General features: G+C 41.7%; 1 protein-coding gene across 1 annotated transcript in view; it reads right to left on the bottom strand.

The window, feature by feature from the left end:
• LOC121542747 (transcription initiation factor TFIID subunit 2) overlaps positions 1–24,662 on the bottom strand; it is a 41,278-nt gene extending 16,616 nt beyond the window's left edge. Inside the window, exons 1-10 of the mRNA XM_045218416.1 lie at positions 24,102–24,662; positions 23,904–23,958; positions 23,467–23,627; positions 22,986–23,104; positions 22,459–22,600; positions 21,930–22,161; positions 12,901–13,085; positions 12,058–12,171; positions 6,150–6,249; positions 1,049–1,134 (exon numbers count right to left, since the gene is read on the bottom strand). Coding sequence (XP_045074351.1) covers positions 1,049–1,134; positions 6,150–6,249; positions 12,058–12,171; positions 12,901–13,085; positions 21,930–22,161; positions 22,459–22,600; positions 22,986–23,104; positions 23,467–23,627; positions 23,904–23,958; positions 24,102–24,166 — 1,259 coding nt within the window. The 5' untranslated portion in view covers positions 24,167–24,662. The remainder of the gene's footprint in view (positions 1–1,048; positions 1,135–6,149; positions 6,250–12,057; positions 12,172–12,900; positions 13,086–21,929; positions 22,162–22,458; positions 22,601–22,985; positions 23,105–23,466; positions 23,628–23,903; positions 23,959–24,101) is intronic.
• Between the last annotated feature and the right edge of the window lie 1,446 nt (positions 24,663–26,108).

Here is a 26,108-nt window from a genome sequence, read left to right as displayed (position 1 = left end):
AGGTCATGTGGTCTGATGAGACAAAAATAGAGCTTTTTGGTCTAAACTCCACTCGCCGTGTTTGGAGGGAGAAGAAGGATGAGTACAACCCCAAGAACACCATCCCAACCGTGAAGCATGGAGGTGGAAACATCATTCTTTGGGGATGCTTTTCTGCAAAGGGGACAGGACGACTGCACCGTATTGAGGGGAGGATGGATGGGGCCATGTATCGCGAGATCTTGGCCAACAACCTCCTTCCCTCAGTAAGAGCATTGAAGATGGATCGTGGCTGGGTCTTCCAGCATGACAACGACCGAAACACACAGCCAGGGCAACTAAGGAATGGCTCCGTAGAAGCATCTCAAGGTCCTGGAGTGGCCTAGCCAGTCTCCAGACCTGAACCCAATAGAAAATCTTTGGAGGGAACTGAAAGTCCGTGTTGCCCAGCGACAGCCCCCGAAACCTGAAGGATCTGGAGAAGGTCTGTATGGAGGAGTGGGCCAAAATCCCTGCTGCAGTGTGTGCAAACCTGGTCAAGACCTACAGGAAACGTATGATCTCTGTAATTGCAAACAAAGGTTTCTTTACCAAATATTAAGTTTTGCTTTTCTGATGTATCAAATACTTATGTCATGCAATAAAATGCAAATGAATTACTTAAAAATCATACAATGTGTTTTTCTGGATTTTTGTTTTAGATTCCTTCTCTCACAGTTGAAGTGTACCTATGATAAAAAAATGACAGACCTCTACACGCTTTGTAAGTAGGAAAACCTGCAAAATCGGCAGTGTATCAAATACTTGTTCTCCCCACTGTATGTACGTTTTTAATTAAAACTAGAACACAACATCTCTGTGTGAGATGTATGTTTGTAGACAGCAGCAACAGGAATGTCCATCCTGTCATTCACTTGCTACTTAGGTGGTTTAGACTGGTATAACAGAAAACACATTCATCCTCATTGGAGACACATAACAAAGAGTGTTGACACTGAAAGGAGGAGGTTATCATGCAATACATCATCCATGTTAAATGATCTTTGAACCAACAGGGAGCTGCTCTCACTTGTCCTTGTCTTTGCCTCCACCGAAGGTCGGGTGTAACAGAACTCCGCCCATCTTCAGCTCATACTCCACCATCTTGTCCAGTTCCTGAGAGAAAAACCACACTTCATATAGTAATGTGTTTATTTGGCAGAGTGGGACCACCATAACTTTTCAGATCATAAAAAAAAAAAAGTTGAATTCTGCTCCGGAATTAAATGTTCTGTATTGTTTCCCTGACAACAATAAACGTTTGCTGATTGATGTGCTGATGTGTTGTTTTTATGGTAGGGTAGCTAGACGCATTGTTTATGGTAGGGTAGCTAGACGCATTGTTTATGGTAGGGTAGCTAGACACATTGTTTATGGTAGGGTAGCTAGACGCATTGTTTATGGTAGGGTAGCTAGACGCATTGTTTATGGTAGGGTAGCTAGACACATTGTTTATGGTAGGGTAGCTAGACGCATTGTTTATGGTAGGGTAGCTAGACGCATTGTTTATGGTAGGGTAGCTAGACGCATTGTTTATGGTAGGGTAGCTAGACGCATTGTTTATGGTAGGGTAGCTAGACGCATTGTTTATGGTAGGGTAGCTAGACGCATTGTTTATGGTAGGGTAGCTAGATGCGTTGTTTATGGTAGGGTAGCTAGACACATTGTTTATGGTAGGGTAGCTAAATACGTTGTTTATGGTAGGGTAGCTAAATGCGTTGTTTATGGTAGGGTAGCTAGATGCATTGTTTATGGTAGGGTAGCTAGATGCGTTGTTTATGGTAGGGTAGCTAGATGCGTTGTTTATGGTAGGGTAGCTAGATGCGTTGTTTATGGTAGGGTAGCTAGATGCGTTGTTTATGGTAGGGTAGCTAGATACGTTTTATTTATATTAAATGTCTTGGTAAGTTGCGGAATTAACTAACTTTAGACTACTTTTTTAGGAGATATTTTGATTCACAGTTCTGGTCGCCTAGTGATGGACGTTAGTCCCACTTCAGAAGCATCATTCCTTTACAGACCAGTAAAATGGACGTTCAAATCTCCAGAGGTTTCGTGTCAGCATTTAAAAATCCGTAGTGTAGCCTACCCTAACAGACAAACAAACAATCATGGCGTAACCGAGGCGCTTTCAAGGGGCCACATTCCATTATATCTGAAAAGGGTCCTCGATAAAGGCTACCGGTAGCCTAATGTAATTTCATGAGGCAAAAACAAAGAGTAGGCTACCCTGTGCTCGCAAGACTGGCCCGAAGACACCTCTGTATCCTGGCGACGTCGGTGGCTAGGATATTCTACACGAAACAGACCGAAGACTGAACACACACTTGCATCATTAGCAAGGAGAAGGAGCAGGCAGGCCAACGCGAGGGAGAGAGAGGAGGGGCAGGCAGAAGCATGCTCATATGTTTTGGTAACCTGCATCTCGCAATGTATATATTATCTTTAATCCAGAGGCGGTACTGCTCCACTCCCTACATTTTTAATCCAGTGGAGGTACTGGTTCTCTCCCTACCTCTTTAATCCAGTGGCGGTACTGGTTCTCTCCCTACCTCTTTAATCCAGTGGCGGTACTGGTTCTCTCCCTACCTCTTTAATCCAGTGGCGGTACTAGTCCTAGCTCTTTAATCCAGTGGAGGTACTGGTTCTCTCCCTACATCTTTAATCCAGAGGCGGTACTGGTTCTCTCCCTACATCTTTAATCCAGTGGAGGTACTGGTTCTCTCCCTACATCTTTAATCCAGTGGCGGTACTGGTTCACTCCCTACCTCTTTAATCCAGTGGCGGTACTAGTCCTAGCTCTTTAATCCAGTGGAGGTACTGGTTCTCTCCCTACCTCTTTAATCCAGTGGAGGTACTGGTTCTCTCCCTACCTCTTTAATCCAGTGGCGGAACTAGTCCTAGCTCTTTAATCCAGTGGAGGTACTGCTCCACTCCCTACATCTTTAATCCAGTGGAGGTACTGGTTCTCTCCCTACATCTTTAATCCAGTGGAGGTACTGGTTCTCTCCCTACATCTTTAATCCAGTGGAGGTACTGGTTCTCTCCCTACATCTTTAATCCAGAGGCGGTACTGCTCCACTCCCTACATCTTTAATCCAGTGGAGGTACTGGTTCTCTCCCTACATCTTTAATCCAGTGGCGGTACTGGTTCTCTCCCTACCTCTTTAATCCAGTGGCGGTCCTAGTCCTAGCTCTTTAATCCAGTGGAGGTACTGGTTCTCTCCCTACATCTTTAATCCAGTGGAGGTACTGGATCTCTCCCTACATCTTTAATCCAGTGGAGGTACTGGTTCACTCCCTACCTCTTTAATCCAGTGGAGGTACTGGTTCTCTCCCTACATCTTTAATCCAGTGGAGGTACTGGATCTCTCCCTACATCTTTAATCCAGTGGAGGTACTGGTTCACTCCCTACCTCTTTAATCCAGTGGAGGTACTGGTTCTCTCCCTACATCTTTAATCCAGTGGAGGTACTGGATCTCTCCCTACATCTTTAATCCAGTGGCGGTAGTGGTTCTCTCCCTACCTCTTTAATCCAGTGGAGGTACTGGTTCTCTCCCTACATCTTTAATCCAGTGGAGGTACTGGTTCTCTCCCTACATCTTTAATCCAGTGGCGGTACTGGTTCACTCCCTACCTCTTTAATCCAGTGGCGGTACTGGTTCTCTCCCTACCTCTTTAATCCAGAGGCGGTACTGCTCCACTCCCTACATCTTTAATCCAGTGGAGGTACTGGTTCTCTCCCTACATCTTTAATCCAGTGGCGGTACTGGTTCACTCCCTACCTCTTTAATCCAGTGGCGGTACTAGTCCTAGCTCTTTAATCCAGTGGAGGTACTGGTTCTCTCCCTACATCTTTAATCCAGTGGAGGTACTGGTTCTCTCCCTACATCTTTAATCCAGAGGCGGTACTGCTCCACGCCCTACATCTTTAATCCAGTGGAGGTACTGGTTCTCTCCCTACATCTTTAATCCAGTGGCGGTACTGGTTCACTCCCTACCTCTTAAAACCAGTGGCGGTACTAGTCCTAGCTCTTTAATCCAGTGGAGGTACTGGTTCTCTCCCTACATCTTTAATCCAGTGGAGGTACTGGTTCTCTCCCTACATCTTTAATCCAGTGGAGGTACTGGTTCTCTCCCTACATCTTTAATCCAGTGGCGGTACTGGTTCTCTCCCTACCTCTTTAATCCAGTGGAGGTACTGGTTCTCTCCCTACATCTTTAATCCAGAGGCGGTACTGGTTCTCTCCCTACATCTTTAATCCAGAGGCGGTACTGCTCCTCTCCCTACATCTTTAATCCAGTGGAGGTACTGGTTCTCTCCCTACATCATTAATCCAGTGGAGGTACTGGTTCTCTCCCTACATCTTTAATCCAGTGGAGGTACTGGTTCTCTCCCTACATCTTTAATCCAGTGGCAGTACTGGTTCTCTCCCTACCTCTTTAATCCAGAGGCGGTACTGCTTCTCTCCCTACATCTTTAATCCAGTGGAGGTACTGGTTCTCTCCCCTACATCTTTAATCCAGTGGCGGTACTGGTTCTCTCCCTACATCTTTAATCCAGTGGAGGTACTGGTTCTCTCCCTACATCTTTAATCCAGGGGCGTACTGGTTCTCTCCCTACCTCTTTAATCCAGTGGAGGTACTGGTTCTCTCCCTACATCTTTAATCCAGTGGAGGTACTGGTTCTCTCCCTACCTCTTTAATCCAGTGGAGGTACTGGTTCTCTCCCTACCTCTTTAATCCAGTGGCGGTACTGGTTCTCTCCCTACCTCTTTAATCCAGTGGCGGTACTGGTTCTCTCCCTACCTCTTTAATCCAGTGGAGGTACTGGTTCTCTCCCTACATCTTTAATCCAGAGGCGGTACTGCTCCACTCCCTACATCTTTAATCCAGTGGAGGTACTGGTTCTCTCCCTACATCTTTAATCCAGTGGAGGTACTGCTCCACTCCCTACATCTTTAATCCAGTGGAGGTACTCAGTGGAGGTACTGCTCCACTCCCTACATCTTTAATCCAGTGGAGGTACTGGTTCTCTCCCTACATCTTTAATCCAGAGGCGGTACTGGTTCTCTCCCTACATCTTTAATCCAGTGGAGGTACTGGTTCTCTCCCTACATCTTTAATCCAGAGGCGGTACTGGTTCTCTCCCTACATCTTTAATCCAGTGGAGGTACTGCTCCACTCCCTACATCTTTAATCCAGTGGAGGTACTGGTTCTCTCCCTACATCTTTAATCCAGTGGAGGTACTGCTCCACTCCCTACATCTTTAATCCAGTGGAGGTACTGGTTCTCTCCCTACCTCTTTAATCCAGTGGCGGTACTGGTTCTCTCCCTACATCTTTAATCCAGTGGAGGTACTGGTTCTCTCCCTACATCTTTAATCCAGTGGAGGTACTGGTTCTCTCCCTACATCTTTAATCCAGTGGAGGTACTCAGTGGAGGTACTGCTCCACTCCCTACATCTTTAATCCAGTGGAGGTACTGGTTCTCTCCCTACCTCTTTAATCCAGAGGCGGTACTGGTTCTCTCCCTACCTCTTTAATCCAGTGGCGGTAGTGGTTCTCTCCCTACATCTTTAATCCAGTGGAGGTACTGGTTCTCTCCCTACATCTTTAATCCAGTGGAGGTACTGGTTCTCTCCCTACCTCTTTAATCCAGTGGAGGTACTGGTTCTCTCCCTACCTCTTTAATCCAGTGGAGGTACTGGTTCTCTCCCTACCTCTTTAATCCAGTGGAGGTACTGGTTCTCTCCCTACCTCTTTAATCCAGTGGAGGTACTGGTTCTCTCCCTACCTCTTTAATCCAGTGGAGGTACTGGTTCTCTCCCTACCTCTTTAATCCAGTGGAGGTACTGGTTCTCTCCCTACATCTTTAATCCAGTGGAGGTACTGGTTCTCTCCCTACCTCTTTAATCCAGTGGAGGTACTGGTTCTCTCCCTACCTCTTTCATCCAGTGGAGGTACTGGTTCTCTCCCTACCTCTTTAATCCAGTGGAGGTACTGGTTCTCTCCCTACCTCTTTAATCCAGTGGAGGTACTGGTTCTCTCCCTACCTCTTTAATCCAGTGGAGGTACTGGTTCTCTCCCTACCTCTTTAATCCAGTGGCGGTACTGGTTCACTCCATACCTCTTTGATCCAGTGGCGGTACTGGTTCACTCCAAAGGTCTTCTTCAGGTACAGACCATAGATGTAGCCAGAGATCCCCTTCAGCACCCACTCATCAGCCCTACAGAACACAGAAAAGACATGCAACAGGTAAGGAAACCTACCAGACAACAGGTGAGGCAACCAGCCAGACAGCAGGTGAGGCAACCAGCCAGGCAACAGGTAAGGCAACCAGCCAGGCAACAGGTAAGGCAACCAGACAGACAACAGGTAAGGCAACCAGCCAGGCAACAGGTAAGGCAACCAGCCAGGCAACAGGTAAGGCAACCAGCCAGGCAACAGGTAAGGCAACCAGCCAGACAACAGGTAAGGCAACCAGCCAGACAACAAGTAAGGCAACCAGCCAGAGAACAGGTAAGGCAACCAGCCAGACAACAAGTAAGGCAACCAGCCAGACAACAGGTAAGGCAACCAGCCAGACAACAGGTAAGGCAACCAGCCAGACAACAGGTAAGGCAACCAGCCAGGCAACAGGTAAGGCAACCAGCCAGACAACATAAGGAAATTAGACAAGGAACATGGCAGCGGAAGGATGTGATAACTTAGTAAGAAAAGTAGGTGAGAAAAAAGTAGTGCACTAAACCATGTTTGACAAGTTTGTAAGCTGACCTTGTATAAGACATAACAACAGTTTGTAAGCGGATCTTGTACAGGACATAACAACAGTTTGTAAGCTGACCTTGTATAAGACATAACAACAGTTTGTAAGCTGATCTTGTACAGGACATAACAACAGTTTGTAAGCTGACCTTGTATAAGACATAACAACAGTTTGTAAGCGGATCTTGTACAGGACATAACAACAGTTTGTAAGCTGACCTTGTACAGGACATAACAACAGTTTGTAAGCTGATCTTGTACAGGACATAACAACAGTTTGTAAGCTGACCTTGTATAAGACATAACAACAGTTTGTAAGCGGATCTTGTACAGGACATAACAACAGTTTGTGAGCGGATCTTGTACAGGACATAACAACAGTTTGTAAGCGGATCTTGTACAGGACATAACAACAGTTTGTAAGCTGATCTTGTACAGGACATAACAGTTTGTAAGCTGATCTTGTACAGGACATAACAGTTTGTAAGCTGATCTTATACAGGACATAACAGTTTGTAAGCTGATCTTGTACAGGACATAACAGTTTGTAAGCTGATCTTATACAGGACACAACAACAGTTTGTAAGCTGATCTTGTACAGGACATAACAGTTTGTAAGCTGATCTTATACAGGACATAACAACAGTTTATAAGCTGATCTTGTACAGGACATAACAACAGTTTGTAAGCTGATCTTGTACAGGACATAACAACAGTTTGTGAGCTGATCTTGTACAGGACATAACAACAGTTTGTAAGCTGATCTTGTACAGGACATAACAACAGTTTGTAAGCTGATCTTGTACAGGACATAACAGTTTGTGAGCTGATCTTGTACAGGACATAACAGTCTGTGAGCTGATCTTGTACAGGACATAACAACAGTTTGTAAGCTGATCTTGTACAGGACATAACAACAGTTTGTAAGCTGATCTTGTACAGGACATAACAACAGTTTGTAAGCTGATCTTGTACAGGACATAACAACAGTTTGTAAGCTGATCTTGTACAGGACATAACAACAGTTTGTAAGCTGATCTTGTACAGGACATAACAACAGTTTGTGAGCTGATCTTGTACAGGACATAACAACAGTTTGTAAGCTGATCTTATACAGGACATAACAACAGTTTGTAAGCTGATCTTGTACAGGACATAACACAGTTTGTAAGCTGATCTTATACAGGACATAACAACAGTTTGTAAGCTGATCTTGTACAGGACATAACAACAGTTTGTAAGCTGATCTTGTACAGGACATAACAACAGTTTGTGAGCTGATCTTGTACAGGACATAACAGTTTGTAAGCTGATCTTATACAGGACATAACAACAGTTTGTAAGCTGATCTTGTACAGGACATAACAACAGTTTGTAAGCTGATCTTGTACAGGACATAACAGTTTGTAAGCTGATCTTGTACAGGACATAACAACAGTTTGTAAGCTGATCTTGTACAGGACATAACAACAGTTTGTAAGCTGATCTTGTACAGGACATAAACAGTTTGTAAGCTGATCTTGTACAGGACATAACAACAGTTTGTAAGCTGATCTTGTACAGGACATAACAACAGTTTGTAAGCTGATCTTGTACAGGACATAACAACAGTTTGTAAGCTGACCTTGTACAGGACATAACAACAGTTTGTAAGCTGATCTTGTACAGGACATAACAACAGTTTGTGAGCTGATCTTGTACAGGACATAACAACAGTTTGTGAGCTGATCTTATACAGGACATAACAACAGTTTGTGAGCTGATCTTGTAGAGGACATAACAGTTTGTAAGCTGATCTTATACAGGACATAACAGTTTGTAAGCTGATCTTGTACAGGACATAACAGTTTGTAAGCTGATCTTGTACAGGACATAACAACAGTTTGTGAGCTGATCTTGTACAGGACATAACAACAGTTTGTGAGCTGATCTTGTACAGGACATAACAGTTTGTAAGCTGATCTTATACAGGACATAACAACAGTTTGTAAGCTGATCTTGTACAGGACATAACAGTTTGTAAGCTGATCTTGTACAGGACATAACAACAGTTTGTAAGCTGATCTTGTACAGGACATAACAACAGTTTGTAAGCTGATCTTATACAGGACACAACAACAGTTTGTAAGCTGATCTTGTACAGGACATAACAGTTTGTAAGCTGATCTTGTACAGGACATAACAACAGTTTGTAAGCTGATCTTGTACAGGACATAACAACAGTTTGTGAGCTGATCTTGTACAGGACATAACAACAGTTTGTGAGCTGATCTTGTACAGGACATAACAACAGTTTGTGAGCTGATCTTGTACAGGACATAACAACAGTTTGTGAGCTGATCTTATACAGGACATAACAACAGTTTGTGAGCTGATCTTATACAGGACATAACAACAGTTTGTGAGCTGATCTTGTACAGGACATAACAACAGTTTGTAAGCTGATCTTGTACAGGACATAACAACAGTTTGTAAGCTGATCTTGTACAGGACATAACAACAGTTTGTGAGCTGATCTTGTACAGGACATAACAACAGTTTGTAAGCTGATCTTGTATAGGACAAAAACAGTTTGTAAGCTGATCTTGTACAGGACATAACAGTTTGTAAGCTGATCTTATACAGGACATAACAGTTTGTAAGCTGATCTTGTACAGGACATAACAACAGTTTGTAAGCTGATCTTGTACAGGACATAACAACAGTTTGTAAGCTGATCTTATACAGGACATAACAACAGTTTGTAAGCTGATCTTGTACAGGACATAACAACAGTTTGTAAGCTGATCTTGTACAGGACATAACAACAGTTTGTAAGCTGATCTTGTACAGGACATAACAACAGTTTGTAAGCTGATCTTGTACAGGACATAACAACAGTTTATAAGCTGATCTTGTACAGGACATAACAACAGTTTGTAAGCTGATCTTGTACAGGACATAACAACAGTTTGTAAGCTGATCTTATACAGGACATAACAACAGTTTGTAAGCTGATCTTGTACAGGACATAACAACAGTTTGTAAGCTGATCTTGTACAGGACATAACAACAGTTTGTAAGCTGATCTTGTACAGGACATAACAACAGTTTGTAAGCTGATCTTATACAGGACATAACAACAGTTTATAAGCTGATCTTATACAGGACATAACAACAGTTTATAAGCTGATCTTGTACAGGACATAACAACAGTTTGTGAGCTGATCTTATACAGGACATAACAACAGTTTGTAAGCTGATCTTGTACAGGACATAACAGTTTGTAAGCTGACCTTGTACAGGACATAACAACAGTTTGTGAGCTGATCTTATACAGGACATAACAGTTTGTGAGCTGACCTTGTACAGGACATAACAGTTTGTAAGCTGACCTTGTACAGGACATAACAGTTTGTGAGCTGACCTTGTACAGGACATAACAGTTTGTGAGCTGATCTTGTACAGGACATAACAGTTTGTAAGCTGATCTTGTACAGGACATAACAACAGTTTGTAAGCTGACCTTGTACAGGACATAACAACAGTTTGTAAGCTGACCTTGTACAGGACATAACAACAGTTTGTAAGCTGATCTTGTACAGGACATAACAACAGTTTGTAAGCTGATCTTGTACAGGACATAACAACAGTTTGTGAGCTGATCTTGTACAGGACATAACAACAGTTTGTGAGCTGATCTTGTACAGGACATAACAACAGTTTGTAAGCTGATCTTGTACAGGACATAACAACAGTTTGTAAGCTGATCTTGTACAGGACATAACAACAGTTTGTAAGCTGATCTTGTACAGGACATAACAACAGTTTGTAAGCTGATCTTGTACAGGACATAACAACAGTTTGTAAGCTGATCTTGTACAGGACATAACAACAGTTTGTGAGCTGATCTTGTACAGGACATAACAACAGTTTGTAAGCTGATCTTGTACAGGACATAACAACAGTTTGTAAGCGGATCTTGTACAGGACATAACAACAGTTTGTGAGCTGATCTTGTACAGGACATAACAACAGTTTGTAAGCTGATCTTGTACAGGACATAACAACAGTTTGTAAGCTGATCTTGTACAGGACATAACAACAGTTTGTGAGCTGATCTTGTACAGGACATAACAACAGTTTGTAAGCTGATCTTGTACAGGACATAACAGTTTGTAAGAAAAGCAGAACAGGCATGTTGGCAGAACAACTGAATGTAATGACGTCATTTTAACCAGTTTGGCACACGTTTACTAACTTACCTTTTATTGCACATAAAAAAAAGAGAAACAATACTTTATTCAACCTAGGTGGCTTTTAATTCTGAGAGTAATTTAATGAATACTGGCCGTAGCTTCATGAAGTGACCCAACTCAGAGATGAAATCATGTGTAAAGCTGTAACACACAGAAAGTGCTAAAACCTCCACAAGCTGAACATGAGCTCAGTTTCATAAAACAAGCTGACTTCAATTACAGGCTTGAACAGAAATTAAACCACACGATTAATTGCAAGCAGGTGACGGGGTCTTCATATCAAAAGATAAATTGATTTGTTTGATTTCTCTGTGCTCTTTTACACAACTGTGGCTTTTATACAAGTCAAATAAATAAGAGTAAGTCAAGCTTCCACATCTGACTTAGTTTTAAAACACTTAATAAGACAGGGGAGTCCATTGTTTGCAGTGATCCTTTGAAGCCGTCGTGAAACCTCAGCCTCCCCAACTGACAACAGCCGCACTATTGCCAAGGGCCCCCCACACACACACACACACACACAGGCACACACACAGGCACACACACACAGGCACACACACACAGACAGACACACACACACCTTGGCTGTAGACACGTTGCCAAACACTAATGCACAGATTCATCATGCTGAGACTCTTTCAGCTAGGCCAAAGCTTTGCTCAATTTCTGCCTGGTAATAAATATGATGACAAAATATAAATGTCAATAATCTCTCTGTACTAGACTTGTAGAAATCTGGATAGGAACCCACAGTTACCACTCTGTTCTTATGAAACAACAAATCAAAATACCATCGACAAGCTCCAAACCACCGACAACATCCAAACCACTGACAATCTCTAAACCACTGACAACCTCCAAGGTTGAACCAGGAGTGATTTTCACGTTTGACGTCTGTGTGTGAATGTGTGTGAATGTGTGTGTGTGAATGTGTGTGAGTGTGAGTGTGAGTGTGAGTGTGTGTGTGGTCTCTGTAGACCTCTCCACCACTCCACTATATTCTGTTTGGTATTACTCAGTGCGCTGCTCACCATGACATCCTGGAGATGAAGCAGCCAAAGAACTGCTGTGCCAGGGCCTGAGCTAAACACCGTCTGGTCAGGGGGGTCTGGTCTATGATCATGGCACTGTGCAGCAGATTAGTACTGAGGAGAGAGAGGAAGAGAGAGAATGGGCGGAGAGAGGGGAGAGAGAGAGGGGAGAGAGAGGGGAGAGAGAGGGGGGAGAGTAAAGAGAGAGAGGGGAGAGAGAGCGGGGAGAGTAAAGAGAGAGAGGGGAGAGAGAGGGGGGAGAGAGGGGAGAGAGTAAAGAGAGAGAGGGGAGAGAGAGGGGAGAGAGAGAGGGGAGAGAGAGAGGGGAGAGAGAGGGGAGAGAGAGGGGAGAGAGAGAGCGGGGAGAGAGAGCGGGGAGAGAGAGCGGGGAGAGTAAAGAGAGAGAGGGAAGAGAGAGGGGGGAGTAAAGAGAAAGAGGGGAGAGAGGGGAGAGAGAGGGGAGAGTAAGAGAGAGTGAGAGGTAAGGGAGAGAGGTAAAGTTTGACTTGTGCCAAAACAAGTCAGCATTATGAAAACTGTAAGAGAGAAATGAATGGATGAGGAGAGCTGTTCTTTGTCTCCGAGGGAAACTGGAAAATCTCCTGAGATGCATGTCTTATCTAAACAGCATCAATGTTAACGTAATAAATCTGAATTTAATTGACCTACCAATTTAGGTATTTTCCATGACAAACGTATGGAAAATGGAAATGTTAAAACAAACAGCAATAAGTTTCCACAATACAATGTGATATTTAAATGTTGTGAAACATTGTTCTCAACTAAAATGTGCAAAGCCACAAAATAACGGTATTAGGACTAGACAAGCCAGACAGTAGCCACCTGAAGATGCTCATAGAAGCGTACGAAGACACCTGGACGTAGGCCTCGTCCACAAACACAGTCTTGAAGCAGGAGTAGGGGTATCGACAGGTCAGGATCTCCTCGTAGAACTCAAAGATCTCATGCAGGTACGACATGGAGTGTTTCAACAGGGGCAGGAGCTGGGGCAAACAGAAGTGGGTCACCTGGGAAAATAAAAATACAACTAAATTTAAAAAGTGTCAGTACAGCAACAGTACATAAGTTCCCTTTGGGGAAAAATACAATTATTCTGTTGTATTCTATTCTATCAAAAGTATATTTGAAGAAGATGGTTCTTCGACAATATGTCAACATAGCACACTGGGTTCTTGAGACTGATTCACACATCCTTGAAGCTGCTTCAACATCCAGAGAGCACAATAACAGTCATTCTCCACCTAGTGGTCGTAGGTGGAAAGGAAACCTGCTTAAATATACACCGAGTGGACAAAACATTAGGGACACCTGCTCTTTCCATGACAGACTGACCAGGTGAATCCAGGTGAAAGCTACGATCCCTTATTGACGTCACTTGTTCAATCCACTTCAAAATCAGTGTAGATGAAGGGGAGGAGACAGGTAAAAAAATGATTTTTAAACCTTGAGACAATTGTATGTGCCATTCAGAGGGTGAATGGGCCAGACAAAAGATAAAAGGCAATGGAATGTACCAATATTTACGTATAGTTGCATATTTTCATAAGCTTGGGTCCCAGGAAAACACTGAATTTCTAATTTGGGTCCCAGGCTGAATAAGTTTAACAACCCCTACCCTATGGGCTTCTACTAAATACATTCTCCTTACAGAACACACTACTCTATGGGCTTCTACTAAATACATTCTCCTTACAGAACACACTACTCTATGGGCTTCTACTAAATACATTCTCCTTACAGAACACACTACTCTATGGGCTTCTACTAAATACATTCTCCTTTCAGAACACACTACTCTATGGGCTTCTACTAAATACATTCTCCTTTCAGAACACACTACTCTATGGGCTTCTACTAAATACATTCTCCTTACAGAGCACACTACTCTATGGGCTTCTACTAAATACATTCTCCTTTCAGAACACACTACTCTATGGGCTTCTACTAAATACATTCTCCTTTCAGAGCACACTACTCTATGGGCTTCTACTAAATACATTCTCCTTACAGAGCACACTACTCTATGGGCTTCTACTAAATACATTCTCCTTTCAGAACACACTACTCTATGGGCTTCTACTAAATACATTCTCCTTACAGAACACACTACTCTATGGGCTTCTACTAAATACATTCTCCTTACAGAACACACTACTCTATGGGCTTCTACTAAATACATTCTCCTTACAGAGCACACTACTCTATGGGCTTCTACTAAATACATTCTCCTTTCAGAACACACTACTCTATGGGCTTTTACTAAATACATTCTCCTTACAGAGCACACTACTCTATGGGCTTTTACTAAATACATTCTCCTTACAGAGCACACTACCCTATGGGCTTTTACTAAATACATTCTCCTTTCAGAACACACTACCCTATGGGCTTTTACTAAATACATTCTCCTTTCAGAACACACTACTCTATGGGCTTTTACTAAATACATTCTCCTTACAGAGCACACTACTCTATGGGCTTCTACTAAATACATTCTCCTTACAGAACACACTACTCTATGGGCTTCTACTAAATACATTCTCCTTTCAGAACACACTGCTCTATGGGCTTCTACTAAATACATTCTCCTTTCAGAACACACTACTCTATGGGCTTCTACTAAATACATTCTCCTTACAGAGCACACTACTCTATGGGCTTCTACTAAATACATTCTCCTTACAGAACACACTACTCTATGGGCTTTCTACTAAATACATTCTCCTTACAGAACACACTACCCTATGGGCTTCTACTAAATACATTCTCCTTACAGAACACACTACCCAATGGGCTTCTACTAAATACATTCTCCTTACAGAGCACACTACTCTATGGGCTTCTACTAAATACATTCTCCTTACAGAGCACACTACTCTATGGGCTTCTACTAAATACATTCTCCTTACAGAGCACACTACTCTATGGGCTTCTACTAAATACATTCTCCTTTCAGAGCACACTACTCTATGGGCTTCTACTAAATACATTCTCCTTTCAGAACACACTACTCTATGGGCTTCTACTAAACACATTCTCCTTTCAGAACACACTACTCTATGGGCTTCTACTAAATACATTCTCCTTTCAGAACACACTACTCTATGGGCTCCTACTAAATACATTCTCCTTACAGAACACACTACTCTATGGGCTTCTACTAAATACATTCTCCTTACAGAGCACACTACTCTATGGGCTTCTACTAAATACATTCTCCTTACAGAGCACACTACTCTATGGGCTTCTACTAAATACATTCTCCTTTCAGAGCACACTACTCTATGGGCTTCTACTAAATACATTCTCCTTTCAGAACACACTACTCTATGGGCTTTTACTAAATACATTCTCCTTACAGAGCACACTACTCTATGGGCTTCTACTAAATACATTCTCCTTTCAGAACACACTACTCTATGGGCTTTTACTAAATACATTCTCCTTACAGAGCACACTACTCTATGGGCTTCTACTAAATACATTCTCCTTTCAGAACACACTACTCTATGGGCTTCTACTAAATACATTCTCATTTCAGAACACACTACTCTATGGGCTTCTACTAAATACATTCTCCTTACAGAGCACACTACCCTATGGGCTTCTACTAAATACATTCTCCTTTCAGAACACACTACTCTATGGGCTTCTACTAAATACATTCTCCTTTCAGAGCACACTACTCTATGGGCTTCTACTAAATACATTCTCCTTTCAGAACACACTACTCTATGGGCTTCTACTAAATACATTCTCCTTACAGAGCACACTACTCTATGGGCTTCTACTAAATACATTCTCCTTTCAGAACACACTACTCTATGGGCTTCTACTAAATACATTCTCCTTACAGAACACACTACTCTATGGGCTTCTACTAAATACATTCTCCTTACAGAGCACACTACCCTATGGGCTTCTACTAAATACATTCTCCTTTCAGAACACACTACCCTATGGGCTTCTACTAAATACATTCTCCTTTCAGAACACACTACTCTATGGGCTTCTACTAAATACATTCTCCTTACAGAGCACACTACTCTATGGGCTTCTACTAAATACATTCTCCTTACAGAACACACTACTCTATGGGCTTCTACTAAATACATTCTCCTTTCAGAACACACTGCTCTATGGGCTTCTACTAAATACATTCTCCTTTCAGAACACACTACTCTATGGGCTTCTACTAAATACATTCTCCTTACAGAGCACACTACTCTATGGGCTTCTACTAAATACATTCTCCTTTCAGAACACACTACTCTATGGGCTTTTACTAAATACATTCTCCTTTCAGAACACACTACTCTATGGGCTTCTACTAAATACATTCTCCTTACAGAACACACTACCCTATGGGCTTCTACTAAATACATTCTCCTTTCAGAGCACACTACTCTATGGGCTTTTACTAAATACATTCTCCTTTCAGAACACACTACTCTATGGGCTTTTACTAAATACATTCTCCTTTCAGAGCACACTACTCTATGGGCTTTTACTAAATACATTCTCCTTTCAGAGCACACTACTCTATGGGCTTCTACTAAATACATTCTCCTTTCAGAGCACACTACTCTATGGGCTTCTACTAAATACATTCTCCTTTCAGAACACACTACTCTATGGGCTTCTACTAAATACATTCTCCTTACAGAACACACTACTCTATGGGCTTCTACTAAATACATTCTCCTTACAGAGCACACTACTCTATGGGCTTCTACTAAATACATTCTCCTTTACAGAACACACTACTCTATGGGCTTCTACTAAATACATTCTCCTTACAGAGCACACTACTCTATGGGCTTCTACTAAATACATTCTCCTTACAGAACACACTACCCTATGGGCTTCTACTAAATACATTCTCCTTACAGAACACACTACTCTATGGGCTTCTACTAAATACATTCTCCTTTCAGAGCACACTACTCTATGGGCTTCTACTAAATACATTCTCCTTACAGACACACACTACCCTATGGGCTTCTACTAAATACATTCTCCTTACAGAACACACTACTCTATGGGCTTCTACTAAATACATTCTCCTTACAGAGCACACTACTCTATGGGCTTCTACTAAATACATTCTCCTTACAGAGCACACTACTCTATGGGCTTCTACTAAATACATTCTCCTTACAGAGCACACTACTCTATGGGCTTCTACTAAATACATTCTCCTTACAGAGCACACTACTCTATGGGCTTCTACTAAATACATTCTCCTTTCAGAACACACTACTCTATGGGCTTCTACTAAATACATTCTCCTTACAGAGCACACTACTCTATGGGCTTCTACTAAATACATTCTCCTTACAGAACACACTACTCTATGGGCTTCTACTAAATACATTCTCCTTACAGAACACACTACTCTATGGGCTTCTACTAAATACATTCTCCTTACAGAACACACTACTCTATGGGCTTCTACTAAATACATTCTCCTTACAGAACACACTACTCATGGGTCTTCTACTAAATACATTCTCCTTACAGAACACACTACCCAATGGGCTTCTACTAAATACATTCTCCTTACAGAGCACACTACTCTATGGGCTTCTACTAAATACATTCTCCTTACAGAGCACACTACTCTATGGGCTTCTACTAAATACATTCTCCTTACAGAGCACACTACTCTATGGGCTTCTACTAAATACATTCTCCTTACAGAACACACTACTCTATGGGCTTCTACTAAATACATTCTCCTTTCAGAACACACTACTCTATGGGCTTCTACTAAATACATTCTCCTTACAGAGCACACTACTCTATGGGCTTCTACTAAATACATTCTCCTTACAGAGCACACTACTCTATGGGCTTCTACTAAATACATTCTCCTTACAGAACACACTACCCTATGGGCTTCTACTAAATACATTCTCCTTTCAGAACACACTACTATATGGGCTTCTACTAAATACATTCTCCTTTCAGAACACACTACTCTATGGGATCCTACTAAATACATTCTCCTTACAGAACACACTACTCTATGGGCTTCTACTAAATACATTCTCCTTTCAGAACACACTACCCTATGGGCTTTTACTAAATACATTCTCCTTTCAGAACACACTACTCTATGGGCTTTTACTAAATACATTCTCCTTACAGAGCACACTACTCTATGGGCTTCTACTAAATACATTCTCCTTACAGAACACACTACTCTATGGGCTTCTACTAAATACATTCTCCTTACAGAGCACACTACTCTATGGGCTTCTACTAAATACATTCTCCTTTCAGAACACACTACTCTATGGGCTTCTACTAAATACATTCTCCTTACAGAACACACTACTCTATGGGCTTCTACTAAATACATTCTCCTTTCAGAACACACTACTCTATGGGCTTTTACTAAATACATTCTCCTTTCACAGAACACACTCTCTATGGGCTTCTACTAAATACATTCTCCTTCCAGAACACACTACTCTATGGGCTTCTACTAAATACATTCTCCTTTCAGAACACACTACTCTATGGGCTTCTACTAAATACATTCTCCTTACAGAACACACTACTCTATGGGCTTCTACATAAATACATTCTCCTTTCAGAGCACACTACTCTATGGGCTTCTACTAAATACATTCTCCTTACAGAGCACACTACTCTATGGGCTTCTACTAAATACATTCTCCTTACAGAACACACTACTCTATGGGCTTCACTAAATACATTCTCCTTACAGAGCACACTACTCTATGGGCTTCTACTAAATACATTCTCCTTACAGAGCACACTACTCTCCATGGGCTTCTCCACTAAATACATTCTCCTCTCTACTACTCTTGGCTTCTACTAAATACATTCTCCTTTCAGAACACACTACTCTATGGGCTTTTACTAAATACATTCTCCTTACAGAGCACACTACTCTATGGGCTTCTACTAAATACATTCTCCTTACAGAGCACACTACTCTATGGGCTTCTACTAAATACATTCTCCTTACAGAACACACTACCCTATGGGCTTCTACTAAATACATTCTCCTTTCAGAACACACACTACTCTATGGGCTTCTACTAAATACATTCTCCTTTCAGAACACACTACTCTATGGGCTTCTACTAAATACATTCTCCTTACAGAACACACTACCCTATGGGCTTCTACTAAATACATTCTCCTTTCAGAACACACTACTCTATGGGCTTCACTAAATACATTCTCCTTTCAGAACACTACTTATGGGCTTCTACTAAATACATTCTCCTTACAGAACACACTACTCTATGGGCTTCTACTAAATACATTCTCCTTTCAGAACACACTACTCTATGGGCTTCTACTAAATACATTCTCCTTACAGAACACACTACTCTATGGGCTTCTACTAAATACATTCTCCTTACAGAACACACTACTCTATGGGCTTCTACTAAATACATTCTCCTTACAGAACACACTACTCTATGGGCTTCTACTAAATACATTCTCCTTACAGAACACACTACTCTATGGGCTTCTACTAAATACATTCTCCTTACAGAACACACTACTCTATGGGCTTCTACTAAATACATTCTCCTTACAGAACACACTACCCTATGGGCTTCTACTAAATACATTCTCCTTACAGAACACACTACCCTATGGGCTTCTACTAAATACATTCTCCTTACAGAGCACACTACTCTATGGGCTTCTACTAAATACATTCTCCTTACAGAGCACACTACTCTATGGGCTTCTACTAAATACATTCTCCTTACAGAGCACACTACTCTATGGGCTTCTACTAAATACATTCTCCTTACAGAGCACACTACTCTATGGGCTTCTACTAAATACATTCTCCTTTCAGAACACACTACTCTATGGGCTTCTACTAAATACATTCTCCTTTCAGAACACACTACTCTATGGGCTTCTACTAAATACATTCTCCTTTCAGAACACACTACTCTATGGGCTCCTACTAAATACATTCTCCTTACAGAACACACTACTCTATGGGCTTCTACTAAATACATTCTCCTTACAGAGCACACTACTCTATGGGCTTCTACTAAATACATTCTCCTTACAGAGCACACTACTCTATGGGCTTCTACTAAATACATTCTCCTTACAGAACACACTACTCTATGGGCTCCTACTAAATACATTCTCCTTACAGAACACACTACTCTATGGGCTTTACTAAATACATTCTCCTTTCAGAACACACTACTCTATGGGCTTCTACTAAATACATTCTCCTTTCAGAACACACTACCTATGGGCTTTTACTAAATACATTCTCCTTTCAGAAACACACACTACTCTATGGGCTTCTACTAAATACATTCTCCTTTCAGAACACACTACTCTATGGTACTAAATACGATTCTCCTTACAGAGCACACTACTCTATGGGCTTCTACTAAATACATTCTCCCTTTCAGAACATTTACTCTATGGGCTTCTACTAAATACATTCTCCTTACAGAGCACACACTACTCTATGGGCTTCTACTAAATACATTCTCCTTACAGAACACACTACTCTATGGGCTTCTACTAAATACATTCTCCTTTCCAGAGCACACTACTCTATGAAGCTACTAATTATCACTTTCAGAACACACTACTCTCTATGGGCTTCTACTAAATACATTCTCCTTACAGAACACACTACTCTATGGGGCTTCTACTAAATACATTCTCCTTTACAGAACACACTACTCTATGGGCTTCTTACTAAATACATTCTCCTACAGAACACACTCCTCTATGGGCTTCTACTAAATACATTCTCCTTACAGAACACACTACTCTATGGGCTTCTACTAAATACATTCTCCTTACAGAACACACTACTCTATGGGCTTCTACTAAATACATTCTCCTTACAGAACACACTACTCTATGGGCTTCTACTAAATACATTCTCCTTACAGAACACACTACCCTATGGGCTTCTACTAAATACATTCTCCTTACAGAGCACACTACTCCTATGGGCTTCTACTAAATACATTCTCCTTACAGAGCACACTACTCTATGGGCTTCTACTAAATACATTCTCCCTTTACAGAGCACACTACTCTATGGGCTTCACTAATACATTCTCCTACAGAGCACACTACTCTATGGGCTTCTACTAAATACATTCTCCTTACAGAGCACACTACTCTATGGGCTTCTACTAAATACATTCTCCTTTCAGAGCACACTACTCTATGGGCTTCTACTAAATACATTCTCCTTTCAGAACACACTACTCTATGGGCTTCTACTAAATACATTCTCCTTTCAGAACACACTACTCTATGGGCTCCTACTAAATACATTCTCCTTTCAGAACACACTACTCTATGGGCTTCTACTAAATACATTCTCCCTTTCAGAACACACTACTCTATGGGCTTCTACTAAATACATTCTCCTTTCAGAACACACTACTCTATGGGCCTCCTACTACAATACATTCTCCTTACAGAACACACTACTCTATGGGCTTCTACTAAATACATTCTCCTTACAGAGCACACTACTCTATGGGCTTCTACTAAATACATTCTCCTTACAGAACACACTACCCTATGGGCTTCTACTAAATACATTCTCCTTTCAGAACACACTACTATATGGGCTTCTACTAAATACATTCTCCTTTCAGAACACACTACTCTATGGGATCCTACTAAATACATTCTCCTTACAGAACACACTACTCTATGGGCTTCTACTAAATACATTCTCCTTTCAGAGCACACTACTCTATGGGCTTCTACTAAATACATTATCCTTTCAGAACACGTTGTGATTGGTAATGCTGGATTTCTATGCAATGCTTTTCCACACACAGTACCTCATGCATGTAGGGGTCAACCAGGATCTCAAAGGGGCCGACAGACAGTGAGATGTTGGGGGCCGCGGTGGGGATAGGGAGGACGTAGTGGAAGGTCTTCTTCCTCATGTCGTGGGTGTAGACGGTCTCTACCAAGTCCCCACAGGACACAGCCACCATAGAGGCATCCACTGTGAACTCCAGCTTCCAGGTGCACAGCTCAGAGTACGAGTCCACACAGGGGAACCAGAACCTGGGAGAGGAAGACAGGTGGACAACAGTGTAGGTAGTCAAGTAGCAAGGAGGGATGAGGCTTGTGACAACATATCTGATCGTATTATATGAAAGTGAATGAGAGGGAATGAAAGCAGGAGAGAGAGAGAAGAGAGAGAGAGCAGGAGAGAGAGAGAGAGAGAGAGAGAGAGAGAGAGAGAGAGAGAGAGAGAGAGAGAGAGAGAGAGGAGAGAGCAGGAGAGAGAGACTAGGCCAGCCTAGACAGCACAGCGAATAAAAGCCTCAATATGACATCCATCAATGTCTCCCTCCTCACCTTGTGGAGTTCTGGTATCCGAAGGAGAAGACGTGTGCTCCTCTCTCAGCCATGCTCCCCTCTACATCAGGCACCACAAAGTGAAGGCCTCCTTTAGGCTGGTCTAGAGAGAACTCTATGTACACTTTCAGCACATTCATCTCTGGAGACAAGAAACAGAAACAGTCAATTATTAGAGGGCAGTAAGTTAAATTGTACACAAACAATACTTTAAGCTTCCGATGCTATGCATTAAGGTAAGAGCATTGCAGAACATTAGCCTGGTCCCAGGTGTGTTTGTGCCATATAAACAGATCTGGGATCAGAATATGCCTTTATATTCAAACTACAGACCCAAGAACCACTGTCAGATGAAACAGAGGTCAGTCAAATCAAATCAAATCAAATTTTATTGGTCACATGCGCCGAATACAACAGGTGCAGACATTACAGTGAAATGCTTACAGTCATTCACCGAAGGTCATAATGTAGACGAACCCCAATTTAGAGACAACATTTCACTTGAACAAGATGAAGTTCTGTATTACCGTCTCCTTGCTTCCACAGCTCAGAGGGCACTTTGATGACCAGCTCCCCGTGTCCTGCGTCTGGGTCCACAGCACTGACTGCTGCTGTGTAGGCACTGGAGAAATAGTTCAGGTTCCTCCTGCAAGGGACAGGGCAGAGAGAGGAAGAGGTGAAAAGTTACTGCAAGTAGCTGTGTAATACAGGGGTGAATCTCAAGTCTTCTCCTTGATTCCTCCTGTCCTCTTCCCTCGACTTTACATACATTTAGGTAATTTAGCAGACACTCTTATCCAAAGCATCTATCTTACTGTGCATTCAACTAAGGTAGATAAAACAACCACATATCTTAAGTCATTGCTTCTTCTGAAAACATCAGAAAGAAGCAAGGAGAGCATTGGAGGATAAGATGTACTGCTGTTTTCTGTTTCCTTCACGTGAGTTATGACCTCCCAAGTTCAACACATGAATACTAGACCATGTGTGTATGAGGACAACACTTACTGCTTGGACTCATGGTGGCAGACCTCTAGAGTAGGGTCATTGTAAATGAATGGTGCTTCTAGGTCGTTGACTCTGACTCTGTAGATCCTGCACTGCTTGCTGTTGAGCTTGATCCGGTTCAGGTTGACCACAGTTGGAAAGATGGTCAGCTCCACATAGCCCTGTCAAATAGAGGGGTGTGTCAGTTGACAAGGATGAGAAACTAGACTGTGGTTCTACATGGCCAATTTGTTTTCAATGTCTCTTAGTAGAAATATGTTTGGTTCTTAGACATTCGCCTAGGTTCTACAGATACAACCGGGATTTAGCCTACTGCTAGGTTCTACAGATTCAACAACCGAGATGTAACCAAAGTGATGGTGATGAGAAACAGCATTTTATTGAGGTACTTGCGGGGGAACTATAGTTATTGAGTATATTTACTACGATATACTTACAATCACAGACTTTCTTTGGAAGTTGATGTTGTTGATGCAGACAACCTGGTGAGTCGTGAAGGAATAAAACATGACATATAACAGGTTAACACATTGAGATATAACTTAGCTACAGTATTATATAATGTGCCAAGTAATAACTTACGGACAAACGTGTGTGCACAGCTAACTAAGCCAAAGGTAATAGAAAATACTTATAATTTAAAAGGCCGCGGGCTCTCAAATCCCTTGTCCTTCTTCCTGTTCATCTTGATTTCATGCATTGATACGGTATTTGAATTTGATCATGTTCGTGAACTACAGGTTTGACGCGATGGTCGTGTGGATTGGAAAGTTCTTCCTGTATCCACAAAAAAAGCACCAGTGATGCTCGAGCGTTTCCACGCATTAAATGTTGCAAGACGACTGTAATAATTGAAGTGACTATCTTGCTAGCTATATTTCCAGTCCTAATAAATCCCAAGGCAATGAGTTCCTGCGCAGTGAATGTGACGATTTAGCTAGCTAGTCAGTTGGCTAGTGCTAACGTTAGCTAGATAACAGCTAACGCAACACTTCCAGCCATTCTTCCCCGCCGGCTGTCTGTGCAATGCTATCAGTGTCTCATACGCTTTTTCCAGACATGCACGCCACCAAAGACTAACTTTCTGCCTTGCAATAATCAATTCGGCTTCAAATGAGCAATTTTGTCAATGTTGAGCTCCAAAAACATTAAATTACATCCTCTCCGTCGGATTGCTCAAAGTAATTCTTCTTCGTCTTCTGCTTCTTCTTCTTCTGTGGTTTTTAAATGGCGGTTGACAACCAAAAGGTGCATTACCGCCATCAACTGGACTGGAGTGTAAATCCACTACTACACTTTACTGATCGAAGTGTTGTGATCGTTGAGCGGTCGTCACTAGTTACCAAATCCACAACATCGTAATCCCCGTCCATTTCGACAATTTACCTTCTTAAAATTTTATTTTAAACCAAACCCTAACCTAAACCACACTGCTAACCTTATACCTAACCCTAACCTTAAATTAAGACCAAACATAAAAGGTTTTTAACGATATAGCCGTTTTACACTTTGTGGATGTACTATCTAGTGGAAACCGGTTGTGATTCGGTCCGTGCTATCTGGGGTCCCTCCGACTCCCTACCCCATTGAACTTGACATTTAAAATGGTTAAGGTAAGGGTTTTTGACTTATTTAACATTAAATAGATGTGGGAATGGATGGCAAAATGGGCTTTTGGATGTCACATCCATGCCTGTGCTTAACATAAATGTAGTCTTGGACCGCCAATATGGAAGTCCAATTTCAAAGTGTACATGCTGTTTTTGCCTCTAGGGGGCGCTCCTCCAGCATATAGTAAGTGTTAAAAAAAATGTATACTAGCCCCCCGTGGGAATCGAACGCACAACCCTGGCGTTGCAAACGCCATGCTCTACCAACTAACGTCACATTCTTAAAATAAAGTGGTGATCCTAACTGACCTAAGACAGGGAATTTTTACTAGGATTAAATGTCAGGAATTGTGAAAAACTGAGTTTAAATGTATTTGGCTAAGGTGTATGTAAACTTCCGACTTCAACTGTATTCTATACGGTCTATTGCATCGTAGCCTATGCCACTCTGATAATGACATTGCTCATCCATATATTTATATATTCCATTCCTTTACTTAGATTTATGTGTATTAGGTTTTTGTTGTAGAACTGTTAGATATTACTTTCTAGATATTGCTGCACTGTCAGAACTAGAAGCACAAGCATTTCACTACACTCGCAATAACATCTGTTAACCATGTGTATGTGACCAATACATTTGATTTGATTTTGAGTAGTCCCAGTAAATGCCATCTTGGATTGCTGTCTCCAGTTCTTTTATAGCTCAATGGTGATTCCCCCTTCAGGGTTGTCACTAGCTACCACAGCCACAAAGTCAAAATTGACTGGTTTGTAAAATTTCATGAAAACAAACATTTGCTTGAAAAAAAAATAAAAGCGTTGCTTTTTGTTTGTATTTTATCCTAACCTCGTTTGCAACAGTAAAATATTGGGTTGGATAATTATAGTTTGAAAGCCTTCTTGTCACTGCCGGTCTATCTCTTGCCACTAGAGGTCACTAAAGGACCATATTGTGGCTGTTGTCTGATGACCAAAACAAAACATACAGGGTGAGAGGGAAAAAAACACAAAGTATGTAATAATTACAAA

This window comes from Coregonus clupeaformis, unplaced genomic scaffold, assembly GCF_020615455.1.
Source record: "Coregonus clupeaformis isolate EN_2021a unplaced genomic scaffold, ASM2061545v1 scaf1557, whole genome shotgun sequence".
NCBI lineage: Eukaryota > Metazoa > Chordata > Actinopteri > Salmoniformes > Salmonidae > Coregonus > Coregonus clupeaformis.
The sequence above is the reverse complement of the archived record's forward strand: the minus strand, read 5'-3'. Positions and strand labels throughout refer to the sequence as shown.